The sequence below is a fragment of the Lygodium microphyllum genome, chromosome 7, assembly GCF_053477565.2.
Source record: "Lygodium microphyllum isolate KBCC chromosome 7, Lygodium_microphyllum_v1.1.10, whole genome shotgun sequence".
Lineage (NCBI taxonomy): Eukaryota > Viridiplantae > Streptophyta > Polypodiopsida > Schizaeales > Lygodiaceae > Lygodium > Lygodium microphyllum.
In genome coordinates this window covers 13304915-13320702 of record NC_141141.1, presented here as the reverse complement: position 1 = coordinate 13320702, position 15788 = coordinate 13304915, and the positions used below count along the sequence as shown (strand labels likewise).

General features: G+C 45.2%; 1 protein-coding gene across 8 annotated transcripts in view; it reads left to right on the top strand.

Moving 5' to 3' along the window:
• Positions 1–15788, top strand: part of LOC148033193 (uncharacterized) — a 102949-nt gene that overhangs the window by 1237 nt on the left and 85924 nt on the right. For all 8 annotated transcript variants that reach the window (XR_015691269.1, XR_015691271.1, XR_015691270.1 and 5 more), the window contains exons 2-3: positions 463–714; positions 793–996. Coding sequence is in view for 4 of the 8 variants with exons in the window: in XM_087681064.1 (XP_087537190.1) it covers positions 463–714; positions 793–996 (456 nt within the window). In the remaining 4 variants the exon portion in view is untranslated. The remainder of the gene's footprint in view (positions 1–462; positions 715–792; positions 997–15788) is intronic.

Below are 15788 nucleotides of genomic sequence, written 5' to 3'. Positions count from 1 at the left end.
TTCAGAATCTTATTCTTTGGAATTTGAAGTGGGTAATGGGCAGGTTGATGGTTGGCTATGCTTAGCTCAAGGAGGAGGAGTCCTGTAGCAAAGCATGGGGCAGTGGGCACAGTCTCTTACAAAGGAGGGAATGATGTAGCAGTGGTAGATCTGGGACCAATGTCTTAACTGAGGTTCAAAGGTCATTGATTGGCAGTATACTTATGTTTGTGAAACTTTGTCTATGTGCCTTCGACAAGAGAGTTCCTTACAGCTACTGTCTTAGATTTCTTGCTTCGTGTTCAGTATATATGTCCAGGCAAATTACTTGTTGAGCTTGTTCATTGGCCATTTTGGTTGCCACTTTGTTAATAACTCAGTTTCCAGGCATCACACTTGACACGACTAAATTACTGCCATGAATCATGTATGGTGATTTCTGAAATCCTTGCTTGCTTGATTCAAGTCTTCGAACTCCTGCAGGTTACTGGCTTTCCTGGCAATAAGTTCAAGTCTTTTCCAACACGTGCTGAAGCAGAAAAATATGTTCAAGGATATTTAGAAAGCTCTGAGGGCCCAGTAAAAGGAAGCAGCACACCTGATTTTCAGCCCAAAGCTTGCACACCGTTCATTCCAAAACCTGTGAAGGTGATTGCTCCAAAGTCTCAGGGCCCCATAAGAGACAGTAGCACATTTTCTGAAGGTGCGAATATTGACCACTCCAAGCTTTTCAAGGTGACCATGTTACCAAGGACAGTCTGTGTCTATTTTGTGGGCAATGATGGTTTTTAAAAGCTTTTCCCAATTGTGCAGCTGGTTGAAGAGCATGGAGAGCAATTTGTTGTTTTTGAGTCTATTACACACTTTGACCAATATTGTGATTGGCTTTGGCAATCAAAAGGCAAACAAAGTATGTGGAGGCTGAATATATCAGGGCAGCAAACACATGAAGGTTTCAATGGCAGTACAACATCTTCCTCAGAAATTGTGCATTCTGATCATTTTGAAGCATTGAAGGTGATTATAATACCAAAGATATCTCTTGTATGTGGACGAGAAAGATATTGTTAGTTTTCATGTTTTGTCACTGCATGTGAGAGAGAGAGAGAGAGAGAGAGAGAGAGAGAGAGAGAGAGAGAGAGAGAGAAAGAAATAAAGAAAGAAAGTTATATTAACGTCTTCTAAAGACCAAAACTGGTCTATGAGATAAACTGTGATACAACTGATGAGGTCCAGCTATCCAAAATAAAAGTGCTGAATGAAAAGCTAAGAACTGGAAACTAAAAATACGGTGCTGTGAGTGTGATAAGTGTCGTATATGTGTATGTGCGTATGTAGCTCTGGTACTCCAGATAATGGCTACAAAAGGGGAACAAATGTCGGCTGTGATAGGGGAACAACTGTCGGCTGTGATAAAGTGGTGCGATGTGTATATGTAACAGAGGCAGGGAGATATACTATCCTGGGATGTAGTAGCAGTCGTCGAAGTCGCTAATAGCAGGTGATCCCTCCTGGATGCAGGATGTGGTACATCGGCGGTGGAGAAAGAGCAAACTGGAGATCTGAGATCTAATGTGTCGAGTGTCGTCGGATCTCAGTCTGCTGTCGATGTAGATCAAGAATCCTCCGGATCTCCTGTCGGTGTGGCTGTGGGGTTCGAAACCCCCGGATCCTCGTGCGGCGTCGGGTACGCTGGTCCTCAGCCTGTTGTAGTGTGAGCCCGGAGGTCTGGCTGGAGGCTGGTATAGTAGCTCTCACTCTGTTTGTCTGAAAGAACTGTGTAATAGTCGTCTGGGTGGGCCCCTCTCTGACTGGGACCCGCTGTGTGCTCTGCTCTCTGATGTGCCATGCCTCTCCCAGAAAACGGCCAAATGATCTCTGATCCATATCAGTCATACATCCCTGAAGTGAGCTGCTCAATGTGTATCTAGATCTCAACTCTGAGTATGCCGGGCATCTGAGAACAAAATGCTCCTCACTCTCCACCTCTGATCTGCAAAGGGGGCATATCCTCTCCTCCCGTGGGATGCCACTGGCTCTGCCACTCTCAATCATAAGCTGATGTGATGATACCCTGAGCTGTCCAATAAGAACTCTCAATCGATGTGGCATATAGATCTGCATATATCTCGGAATCTCTATGAATCCATGCTCTAATATGCTCAAGAACTGTGTATAATAATGTGCCATCTTCGATGGCAGTGGCTGTGCAGGGCTGACCCATGTCCTCTGTATATAAATATGCCATATCTCCTGTCTGATGACTCTGTTCCTCTCAGAGAGAGAGAGGGTGTAAGTGGGAGCCTGAGTATCATATAGAAGAGGTGGGAGTCTATCAATGTCCAGCCCATGTCTGTCAAACCAAGCTCTAGTCTGTGCATACCATGATGTGGTATCCCCTGCTCGAGCCATCTCCTGAGATGCCATATATGCTCTATATGCAATGCGATCTCTGTCCATATCCTGAAATCTGTGTAGGAAGCAGACTGTCTGAAATAATGCCTCGACTAGCATGGGCGGTGTGGCAAGCTCTGCTCGCACAATGTCATGTGGGACTGAGGCCTTGCTGCGAATCAATCTAGATATCATGATCACTTGAGGTCTCTCCATCAATGTCCATACATAATCGGCAAGGCCTGGCCCCCATATAGCTGCTCCATACATTAGTGATGGAGTGACTAGAGTATCAAAGAGCCACCCCTTGGTGCGGGGCTCCTGGAAATGTGCCTGATAACACTGTCGCTCCATAAGAGCCAATGCTGAGTATTCTCTAGTGAGGCGGTCACGAGCTGCCTGTGTCATCGAGAAAGTCCCTGAAGCTGCTGTAAAGGTGACTCCCAAATATACATATGATCCAGTGACCTCAATACTCCCTCCTGCTGCCATGAAAATACTCTGTCTGCGTATCTGAGCTGATGTATGGAATATAAGAACCTTGGTTTTACCAAGGTTCACTGTCATGCCTCTTTGTATGCAAAAATCATCCAATGCTAATAAATGCTGCTGTAATCCCTGAGCTGAGTCTGAGACCAACACAATGTCATCTGCATATAGTAAGATATGAACTGTGGCTCCACTGAGATCTATACCTCCACCGGCTCGCTGTTGAATAAACTCTACTATCTCATCAATGTATAGCCCAAATAGAGTCGGCGAGAGTGAGCATCCTTGTTTCACACCAATGGTGCTCACAAGGGGATCTGATATACCTCCCGGACATCTGACTCTGCCAGTAACCCGCTCATATAGTGCATAAATACCCCACATCATGTCATCATCCACCCCCAGATCAAGTAGGCGTCTGAAAAGCCTCTCTCTCGGAACCATGTCAAAGGCTTTGCGGAAATTCACAAAGCAACAGTACAATCTCTGTTTCTTCACTCGTGTCTGGTCGATCAGACAACGGAGAGTGAAGATGTGGTCTATGGTAGAAAATGCCCGTCTGAACCCTGCTTGTCCGGGTGTGCGCATGCACTCTGTCTCTGCTAGCGTGCTGAGCTCCTCCTCCATCACCGTGCCATAAAGTTTGGACAAAACTGGCCCAATCATGATGGTCCTATATGTGTTAGGATCCATAGGATCCCCTGACTTGTGGATAGGTACAATGGTGTGCTCTGTCCAGGAGTCAGGGAACCCCTCCGAGAGAGAGAGAGAGAGAGAGAGAGAGAGAGAGAGAGAGAGAGAGAGAGAGAGAGAGAGAGAGAGAGAGAGAGAGAGTTTTTACGAAAAAAAAGAGAGAGAGAGTTATATTAACGTCTACAAAAGGCCAAGTTGGCCTATGAGACCAAAAAGTTACATAGAAAATGTCTAGGAAGTTTTCCAAGTCCCAGTAAAGCTACTATCTAGTGTTATGGTGAACTAGGTGACCACCTTCTACGGGTCCGGGACCAAACAACTGGGAACACATAGCAACGCACCCTCCAAGAGTTTTACAGACCCTCGGCCACCCCCTCTACAACGAGGATTGCAACCAACTGACCAGTGGCCCCACTCCGAGGAGCCACCTTGGATAGAGCTACAGAGAGAGGCAAAACTTGCTCCCCCCACCCAGTATTCCCACGCCCCCGCAGGAGACATCACCTACAGATACAACGGATACTACAGCGCCATCGGGGAGCCATACCCCACCACTTCAGCCTCTCTATGCTAGACAGGCCCATACGGGACATCTTAAGATGACCACGCTCCATGAGTAGTTCCACACTGCACTTGAAGTGCATCTAGATTGTATCGAGTCTGTATATCATTTTGTACCTCTCTATGTCGGCGTAGCTCCAGGAGAAAGAGCTCGAGGTATTTTTGGTTGGGGAAGTCTAGTGTTTGGGAGAGAGAGAGAGAGGTTAATGTCTACTAAGGTCAAAGTTGGCCTATGTGACAAAACCATGTACAATGATGATTGCCATTGAATATCAAAGTGACATACTGAAAATGTAAATAGTGATGGTGATATATTGTGCAAAGAGAGACTAACGTGATATACAAGAGAGGATAATGTCGATCTGGGGATATTGTTAGCAGTCATGATTATCATGCCTTGTCATCTCCTGCTTGTGAGTCTCAGTCTTAGTTAGATGAGAACTTTAGGAGCTTTGACCTATTTGTCACTTGTTTTGATGGAGGAGGTAGTTCATTCTAGAGCACTCGTTTATTGCTTTTCAATGCATTTTCTCCATCGTCAATCTACCTCACCTGTCGGACATTGTCCACCTTTTCTAGGATTTTTTTTTTTTTGAAGATTTGTTAGCATTTTACTAGCATTAAATGCTGGTTGTCTACATTTTGGCCCAAATTTCAGGTTGGCCACATTTTGGCCCCAAGTTTTAGGTTGGCTAGATTTGGGGGTATTTGGCTATTTATAGCCTCCCCACTTGGTTGGCAAATCGTTCATTTATCTTCCTCCTTCCTTAGTAGGTGCACGCTTCGACTCCGTTATCTTCCTCTGTCTTCGGTGTTGTCATCATTAGCGTGATCTGGTGCCCTCATTGATACTATGGGCTGCGTGTAGGGATTGATTAGTCCTTCTGTATTCAGCATTCTTTCCTTGTTCAGTGCATATTTCTTTAATCTTTTCTTGTAGTCTCTCTCTGTTCCTTTGTCTTTGTGTTTGTGTTCCTTCTTTTGTTATATGCACTCTCACATGGTATCATTGCCTAAGAGAGACAGAGCTGATTCCTCGCAGAGGAGACCACCCTAGACTGCTAGGTGGCCTTGCCATATCAGCGTTTTGCTGAAAATGTAGCTTTCTTCTTGAAGCCTCTACATGGACTTTCTTGTAATCTTGTAGCCATTTCCTCCTGTTTCGGGGCTTTTTACCGTCAAAACGCAACTTTCTTGTGGGTGTCTTGCAAGATTTTGAAGATGTCTTACAACCACTTTTTTAGCTTTAATGATAGAGATAAGGAACCTTCTCTGCACTCCTCCGAACGGTGGCGAGATTATCGCAAAGATTATCACGCGGATTGTGAAGCACAGAGCTTAAAGGTCACTTAGCCCGTTTGTTCGGGAACCCTCTACTCTGCGTTCTCTTCATGTCTCATAGAAAGCTGGTGCTGTTGGCCTCCATATGTCATCAATGGCATCCTCTATACTGGTGTCAGTAGTCCCTTCTTTACCCAAAGAGAATCGGCTTGATGGTTCAAACTACTTGCTTTGGTCATGTAAGGCGGAGTGTATCCTTGATACATTCGATCTTTGGGAGTTTGTTACCCACCCTATTCCCTATCTAGTGGAGGATTCCATCGTTGGATCGTGCAATCTTATGGGATTGGCTCAACTTTAGAGCCCCATCTTTCCTCTTTATGAGCTTATAGGATTCTGTCCTAGTGCATGTGCGTAGGTTGTGGAAAGCAGCGGAAGTGTGGACAAAGCTTGCTTCTTTGTATCATCAGAATACATTTGCCCATCAGATTACTCTCCAGAAGAAATTACAGATGCTCATTGTTGATGATTCTTCTTCCATGAAGGATCATATTAACAAGTTGGAGGATACTGTTAGCAGTCATGTTTGTCATGCCTTGTCATCTCCTGCCTGTGAGCCTCAGTCTGAGTCAGATGAGGACTTTAGGAGCTCTGACTTGTCTATCACTTGTTTTGACGGAGGAGGTAGCTCATTCTAGAGCACTCAGATGTGCATTTCCCGGGGCAGTTTCTGCATTCATCAGCTTGCCTCACCTGCCGGACATTGTCCACCCTTTCCGGGATTTTTCTGAGCATTCCTGGCATTTTTACCAGCATTAAATGCTGGTCAGATCAGCATTAAATGCTGGTCGGACATATTTATGGCCTCAAATTTCAGGTCGGCCAGTTTGTGGGTTTTTTGGCTATTTATAGCCATTTCCCACTTGGCAGTCAGTTGTATTATCAACTTCCCTCCTTTGGCAGGTGCACACTCCGACTCCGTCATCTTCCTCCGTCTTCGGTGCTGCCGTCATCATCAGCCTGATCTGGTGCCCTCACTGATGCTTCGGGCTGCGTGCAGGGACTGATCAGTCCATTTCAGTGTATTCAGCATTCATTTCAGTCAGTGCAGATTTTCTTCCTTCATTCTCTGCTTTCTCTCTCCTCTCCTCCGTGTTCGTGTTCTTCTTCCGTTGCGCACTCTCACATGGTATCATCGCCAAACTGAGAGCACGGAGGTCTTCATTGACTGGAGAGACACCACACCTATCATCTGTTGCTGCCCCTCTTCTCTCCAACAGCCAGGCGGCCCCTCCAGGTGGTCTCTACATTTGCGTTTGCTGCATCAGCCCCTTCTAGAGGCTGCCACGTCATCAACCAGCTCCTGCTACTTGCGTTTTCAGCTGGGCGGCCTTCTCTTCAGCTGGGCGACTCCACTACAGGCTGCGTTTTGTATCCAAGGTGGTCGTTTTCCCTCCTGGCGGCTCATCTCCAGCTGGCGCTTCTTTTCTGGGCTGCGTTTTGGTGACTGGCAACTTTCCCTCCGGATTTTGTGTCCTACATAGCTGCGTTTTCACCTCCTGGTGATAGGCGACCTGATTTCCTGGAGTTTGGTGGTTCTTCTGGTGGTTGGTGACCCTTCTGGTGGTCATTCTTCGGCATCGGCACAGTTTTCTTTGGTGTTTGGTGTTTTGCAGATTTAGAAGATGTCTTATCATCAGTTTACAGGTTTTGATGATTCAGATGATGAGCTTTTGTCTCGACATTCATCTGAACGGAGGCGTGATTTCTATCACGAGGACCGTCGTCCGGAGTCTATTCCTCTTTCTCGTCCCCCTCCTATTCATGTATCTCGGCGATCCCCTTCCAGTGGGCCGAAGATGCAGCCTTTGGTACCCCCTGTACAGGTACCCGTACTTCCTCAGCTGCCCAAAGAGGACCGGTTGGATGGCTCCAACTTTTCTCTATGGTCCTGCAAGGTGGAGTGTATCTTGGACTCCTTCGATCTTTGGGAGCTTGTTTCTGTTCCTATTCCCCAGCCTCAGGAGGATCCCGCAGATGGGACATCTATGGATCGTGTAGCCTTATGGGATCGGCTTAATTCTAGAGCCAGATCTTTCATCTTTCTGAGTTTGCAGGATTCTGTCCTTGTTCATGTTCACAGGTTGAAGACTGCAGTAGACGTATGGAGAAAGCTCGTGTCTCTCTATCAACAGAAGACGTTTGCCCACCGGATATCTCTCGAAAAGAAGTTGCGAATGCTCGCTATTGATGATAGTCCTTCCATGAAGGACCACATCAACAGATTACAGGATATGAGGGATGCGCTTGCATCCCTCGGTCGGACGATATCTTCTGAAGACATGGCTATGATTCTCTTGACTCAGCTGCCATCGCCTCGGTTTGATGTCTTCTACACCAGCCTTCTTACATCGAGGACCCGTGAGAAGCTTCTATGGGAGGAGCTATCCCCGCTTGTCTTGGAGCATAACGAGCAACTCAGAGAGGTCAGTGCTAGTGGATCCGACTCCACTAAAGCCTTTGTTGCAGGTTCGGGAGGACAGAAGAAGAAGAAGAAGTCAAAGGCTAAGAAGAAGGACAGTTCTTCAGGCTCTGACTCAGATTCAGAGAGACTGAAGTGCCCACACTGTGGGAAAGGGACACATCCAGAGGAGAAATGTTGGAAGAAGTACCCTCACCTTCGTCCGGGAGCGAAGGGTGGATCTACATCGGAGCCTTCTTCTACCTCTACACCAGCTGTTACCCATGAGTCAGTGTTCCTTCATATCCATGCTTTGGAGGAGGATCCTTCTTCCGTGGCTGCAGTGTCTTCTGCGCAGCCTTGGTTAGTGGACAGTGGTGCTTCGAGTCATATGACTCCCAGAGGTGATTTGTTACAGGATCTCCGTCCATCAGAGGGTTCAGTCACTGTTGGTGACATTTTATCAGTGCCTATTAGTGGTGTTGGCACATTGCCTTTGTTTACCGACCGACCTTCGAGCTCCTTTTCCTAGGCCCTACATGTTCCGGATTTGGGCCTTCCCCTCCTCTCAGTTTATGGCCTTACGAGGCTTGGCACACGAGTGATCTTCACCGAGCATGCCGTTGTTATTGAGGATTCTTTTACAGGAGCTGTCTTATCTACAGGTTGGCAGGAGAGCGGGCTTTACAGGCTCCATTTCCCTTCTTTGATGTAGGGTCCTCTGAGGCAGTCTATTGCTACACCCGTTCTCGCTTGTGCACCTTCTATTCCACAGGTTTCTTCCCATCCCCCTACATGTTCCGGATTTGGGTGAACACGGTGATGCGGCTGTGGATTCCTTGGCCCCTAGTGTTTTAGAGGGGGATTCCCAGGATTGTGAGGAGCTCCTTCAGCAGCAGTCTACATCGACGGACTTTATCGACCTTGGCATTCCTCTTGCCATCCCAGGATCCGTTTCTCCCTTGGCCGTCAGCCACATCCAGGATCTGAGAGGGGGTGTTAGCAGTCATGTTTGTCATGCCTTGTCATCTCCTGCCTGTGAGCCTCAGTCTGAGTCAGATGAGGACTTTAGGAGCTCTGACTTGTCTATCACTTGTTTTGACGGAGGAGGTAGCTCATTCTAGAGCACTCAGATGTGCATTTCCCAGGGCAGTTTTTGCATTCATCAGCTTGCCTCACCTGCCGGACATTGTCCACCCTTTCCGGGATTTTTCTGAGCATTCCTGGCATTTTTACCAGCATTAAATGCTAGTCAGATCAGCATTAAATGCAGAAGAAATTACAGATGCTCATTGTTGATGATTCTTCTTCCATGAAGGATCATATTAACAAGTTGGAGGATACGAGGGATGAGCTTACGTCCCTTGGTAGGATGATCTCTTCAGAGGATATGGCCATTGTTCTTTTGACTTAGTTGCCATCTCCTTGGTTTGATATCTTCTATACTAGCCTTCTTACATTGAGAACCTGTGAGAAGCTTCTATGGGAGAAGCTCGTCTCGCTTGTTTTGTGTTCAAAGAGTAGAGAGAGAGAAAGGGAAAGACTTCATATCCATGAGCCTTCAGGCTCTCAAGCTCATTCCTTCATTTCCACACACACTATTGAAAAGCACACACACACTACAAGATAAAGTGACCTAGTGTAAAGGTAGACTAGACTGACTAACTCTAGTCAGGTTACTGACTGACTACTAACCCGACTTATTTAATGTAGTCACATGTAGACAGCTGTACACACTAGCTATCATAGATGTCGATCATAGATGAAGACACACTGACGGTGAGCTTGATTTCTAACACTCCCCCTCAAGCTCAAAAACAAAACTCAAATCATCTGCATCACTCCAAGTAGCTGTCTAAAGTGAATGAACTTATCTTTACCAAGTGATTTGGTAAAGATCTCTGCTACCTGGTCTTCAGTCTTCACATGCTCCAAGTCAATCTGATCTGCTAAAACCATTTCCCTGATGAAATGGTAGTGAACCTCAATGTGTTTTGATCTTGCATGATAAACAGGATTGCTTGCTAACATAACACTGCTCAAATTGTCACAGTACAGCTTGACTTTGCTGTCCAAGTGTACTCCCAAGTCATTCAGTAACTTCTGTAACCACTTAGCTTCACAGGCCACTAAGGCCGCACCACGATACTCTGCTTCCGTATTGGACAATGCAACTGTAGGCTGTTTCTTACTCTGCCAACTGATCATGCTACTACCCAATCCAAATGCATAGCCACTGGTTGACCTCCTGTCATATGTGCAACCAGCCCAGTCAGCATCAGTATACCCCATCAAGTCAAGGGTTTTCCCATATGCATAAAACAGCCCATGATCTGTGGTACCCTTTACATATCTCAGAATTCTTCTGACTGCATCCAAGTGTGGTTTGTGAGGCTTCTGCATGAACTGATTGATCAGCCCCACAGTATAACTCAAGTCAGGTCTAGTGATCGTGAGATAGATCAAGCTGCCTACCATCTGTCTGTACATAGTAACATTCTCAATCTCTGTCCCAACATCAATCTGCAGCTTGACATTCTGCTCCAAAGGCGTATCCATAGGCTTGCAATCAGCCATACCATATTTCTGTAACATGTCATGAGCATACTGCTTCTGTAGCAGCCATATGCCTCCAGGTGTAGAGACAACCTCAATCCCCAAAAAGTATTTCAGCTCTCCAAGGTCCTTGACCTTAAATTCAGCCTGTAAACACGTCTTTATTTCAGCAATCCCATTTTCATCATCTCCTGTAATGATTAAGTCATCAACATAGACAACTAGAAAAACATAGCCACTATCTGTCTTCTTCGCAAACAGACTATGATCAGCATCTCCCAATCGGAAACCATGGTGCTGTAAATAACTGCTGATGCGAGCATTCCATGCTCTGGGTGCCTGTTTCAACCCATATAATGCCTTTTTCAGCCGACATACATGTGCTGGAAATTCTGGATGTACATAGCCTTCAGGCTGTTCCATGTAAACCTCTTCCTGTAATTCTCCATTGAGAAATGCACTCTTTACATCCATCTGCCATAGTTTCCAGCCTCTAGCTGCTGCCAAAGCAATCACAGTTCTAACTGTAGCCATCTTTGCTACAGGGCTGAAAGTCTCCTCATAATCAAGACCATACTGCTGCGCATACCCTTTTGCAACCAGCCTGGCCTTATATCTTTCCAATGATCCATCTGATTTACATTTTACCTTATACACCTACTTGCATCCAATAGGTGTTTTGCCCTCAGGCAACTGTACCAAATCCCATGTACAATTTTCAGCCAAAGCTGAATATTCCTCATCCATCGCAGCACTCCAATTCTTATCTGAAACTGCCTCATCAAACTTACTTGGTTCTCTAAAACCTATTACTTTCGTCATATAAGCATAATGACGGGCTGAATATCCAGTGTAAGTGTACCTGTCAACAGGTCGTCTGACCCTCTCTGATCTCCTGAGCTGTGGCTCACTGTGAGCTTGCCTCTCATGAGGCGGCACATAACGGCTCTGTCTAGCACCTGGCGTCATAACAGGGGGAATCCCCAATTCACTATCTAAGCTGTCACTGCTAGATGAATCATAACCTGCAGTGAGTGGACTTGTTACATCTTCAAACACCTTTTCTTTTCCCTTATCTGTTCTCCCCCTCACTGACATATCCGTGTCAGTGGATGCAGTAGTGCGACTCCGTAATCGTCCTGTCCAAGGACTCACTGTAGATGATACATCACCTGTCTGACCAGTCATGGAAGTACTCTCTGCAGGAGTACTTTCAGCATGACTCATACTGGGTGAGCCATCAGTAGGCACTGCAACAGGATTCCCATACCAAGATGCTAACTCATCAAATACCACATCTCTGCTTATGAGTGTCTCATGCGTAGAAGGTACATAACACTTATAAGCTTTCCGTTCCTGTGCATATCCAATAAACACACTTTTCACTGCCTTAGGATCCGATTTCTTCCTCTTCTCATCTGGTATATGCACATATGCAATGCTGCCAAATACCTTCAAGTGTGAAATATCAGGTTTATGACCATACAGCCGTTCATACGGAGTGACATCATGAATCCCTGCTGTAGGGGTTCGATTCAGCACATATACAGTAGTCACCACTGCTTCAGCCCAATAACCATTTGGCAGACATTTTTCATTCAGCATAGCTCTAGCTGACTCCATCAAAACCCTGTTTTTCCTCTCTGCAACACCGTTTTGCTGCGGTGTATAATTGCATGTGAGCTGTCTTCTGATCCCATGTTTAGCAAGATACCTGTCAAAGTAGTTTGAGACATATTCACCTCCTCCATCTGATCTCAAACATGATATGTAACAGCCCAATTCATTTTCAGCATGTTTCTTGAAGTCTTTGAATGCATCAAACACATCATGCTTATGTTTCAAGATATAAAGCCAAGTGTACCTGCTGAAATCATCAATAAATGAGACATAATATCGTGCACCGCCAAAAGAAGCATTATGTGAAGGACCCCAGACATCAGAGTGTACCAACTGTAAAGGCCTAGTGCTGTTTTTTACATGTCTCATGAAAGGAAACCGTGCCTGCTTCCCAAATTGACATGCAAGGCATACATGACCAAAATCATTATACTTGAATTTGGGTAATCCAAGTACTACTTCTTTCTGTTGCATAGATTTCAGCTTTTGTACATTGACATGTCCGATTCTCTTGTGCCAGATCTCTACATCTTTGATGGCACTCTCATCATGAGCAAACATAGCTGCTTTAAGTTCAGGAATGGTCGCTTCCAAAGTAAACATCCTGCCATCCCTTCTGCCCTTGGCAATTAGCTTGCAGCCATTTCTATACTTCTCAATGAAACATCTATCCTTGTTAAACCTCACTTGCAGATTCTGTTCTGTCATTTGACCCACAGACAACAAATTCTTTGTTATGGTCGGTACATGTAAGACATCATGCAGGCCTTTCTTCTTGCCATCAGGCATCATCAATGGAACAATCCCTTTATGCTTTATGTCATGTTGGGTATCATCCCCAGTACATACATGACCATGTGTACCTGCAACCATCTCATCAAACCACTCTCCATGCGGGGTCATGTGGTTTGACGCTCCAGAGTCAATGTACCATCTGTCATCTCTATCATGTCTCGATGCATTTTTAGATACATGCTGCATGGCAAAGAGTCTATCAACTGACTCATCATGAGCACCACTGGAGGATGCATAATGCCCATGCTGTTTGCCCTTTGCCTTCATATCTCCTTGCTTCTTGTAACAATCCTTTGCAATATGCCCATACCGGCCACAATAATGACAGTCCTTGTCCTTGTTGGACTGATCAGACGACTGCCATGAACCAGAACTACCACCTCTACCTCGGGGTGATCTCCCCCTGTCTCTAAACCCACCAGATCCACGCTGGCCTTGTGTATTTGCACCATGCCAATTACTCCGCTGCTGCTGCTGTCCATAAGTATTACGAGTGTCACCACGACCTCGAAATGAACCACGACCTCTAGATCCTCTGCCACGCTGGCTAGAGTACAACACAGTGTCTCTACTCTGAGATGCACTAGAACCTATATTCAAACCAAGTTTGACTTCCTCATGCAGCAATAAAGCAACTAGCTCTTCCCAGCTAGGGGGCTCTTCTCTGACAGAAATGAAAGTGTCAAAAGCTTTGTACTCTTTGCCTAAACCATTCAAAGCAACAGCAATCATATCATCTTCTGATACACTTGAACCAATAGTAGCAAGTTGATCAGCTATGGTCTTAATCTCCGTGGTATACATCTGGATGCTCTTGCTATTCCTAGACATGTTGTTGAACTGCTGTTTCAACTGGATCTTTCTTGCATGTGTCATGGTTCTATAATTTTTCATCAGTATGTCCCAATCATCCTTCGGAGTCTCACATCCAGTGATTTGAATTACCATAGCATCAGATATACATAAGGAAAACCAATGCAGCACCTTGCATGCTCTTTCATTCCATAGCCTGTAGGCTCTTTTCTGTTCATTTGTTGGATTGTGTGCAGGCAACTCAGGAGCAACTTCATCTCCTGTACATAAATCCCAATAACCTCTGCCAACCAGAAAGTTTTTCATTCTGAATTTCCATAATGTAAAGTTCTTATTATCCAACTTCTCTCCAACTATCTGAGTGATATTGTGAGTCCCATGTGCATTAGCCATGATGCAATAGACTGTCTATCAAGTGCCTGACTCCCTGCAGTCCAATAAGTACGACTGACTAAGTTCAGTCCGTAACAGTTTATGACAGTTTTCTGCACTAAATTGCAGAAAAAAACCAGGGTATTTCAGCCCACTGACACCCCAAAACAACCCTCAAACAAGTGGCCTCAATTGTAGATATAACTATCAATACATAAGCTATGTGTTTGCTTCAGCTTAAGCTTATGTAACCTCACTGCCAGGGTACATACATGCAGTCTGAAAACTGTAAACTGTGAGTAACCAGCAGCAATTTCAAGTCCAAAACTGAGTGTGTCAACAAATTCAGTTTCAGGTTGCAGTCAACCAGAATTCAGCATACCAAGCTCCAAGCAGCTCCAAAATGTCTTTTGACCATGTCATACATTTACTTGGTAGTGGCAAGTTCAATACATGAGCATCTGAGTAGGCATAGACAACCTGTTTTCATTGACCAATGGCATAAACCTCATGAGCTGTTTGTAATTAACTAGGACAGTGTAACTGCATTTATTTCAGCTTCAAAATTTAGTTTTCAATGATGCTCATTGCTTGCTTCAATTCTCCATGCATTCAGCATGTATAGGCCAGTTCACATAGATGATGGAACCCCCAAGATGACCTGTATTGCTTTAGTAATGCACAGTACTTGTCATTGACTGTGTATAACAATTTTCAGCCTGTCATTGATTTTCAGATTTGAGTATTCTGTCATTGATTGTGTATGACAGTTTTCAGCCTGCCATTGATTTTCAGATCTGAGTATTCTGTCATTGACTGTGTATGACAGTTTTCAGCCTGTCATTGATTTTCAGATCTGAGTATTCTGAGCAAGAGATCTCAGCTCCAAGACATTTGATCCAATGTATACATGCTTTGACACATTCTTGTGCTCCAAAGATGCTTTCTGAGTGTAGTACAAGGCTCCTGTGTGTCAGTAATGACTGGATGCATGCTGTCCATTCATGTTTACAGCAGTTCAGAAATGATTACAGGTCTGTGTCTGTCACTCCAGCTCATAACAGAGCTCCCACACAAGCATTAACTCCTTGCACACTTCAAATATCTTCAATAGTGAGCATACATGCTCTATGAACCTTGTCCAGGTGCCCCACTGAAGATTGACAGGTTGCTGTCCACTCAGATCAGCAGGCGCAGATTTTCAGATACAGGTTGCTGTTCATTCAGATCAGCAGGCGCAGATTTTCAGATACAGGTTGCTGTCCATTCAGATCAGCAGGCGCAGATTTTCAGACACAGGTTGCTGATTTTCAGGAGGCAGTCCACGATTTTCAGAAGGCAGTCCACGCTGATTCCTTCCTTTGACTATGGCTTCATTTGCAAGTGTCCAGCTTCCTCCTCATTCCTTACTTCCATCTCCTTTGCACTGCAGGTTGTCATGCCCATTCTCCCACAGCCTCATGGATGAAGCTCTGATACCATGTTCAAAGAGTAGAGAGAGAGAAAGGGAAAGACTCCATATCCATGAGCCTTCAGGCTCTCAAGCTCATTCCTTCATTTCCACACACACTACTGAAAAGCACACACACACACCAAGATAAAGTGACCTAGTGTAAATGTAGACTAGACTGACTAACTCTAGTCAGGTCACTGACTGACTACTAACCCGACTTATTTAATGTAGTCACATGTAGACAGCTGTACACACTAGCTGTCATAGATGTCGGTCATAGATGAAGACACATTGACGGTGAGCTTGATTTCTAACATCTTG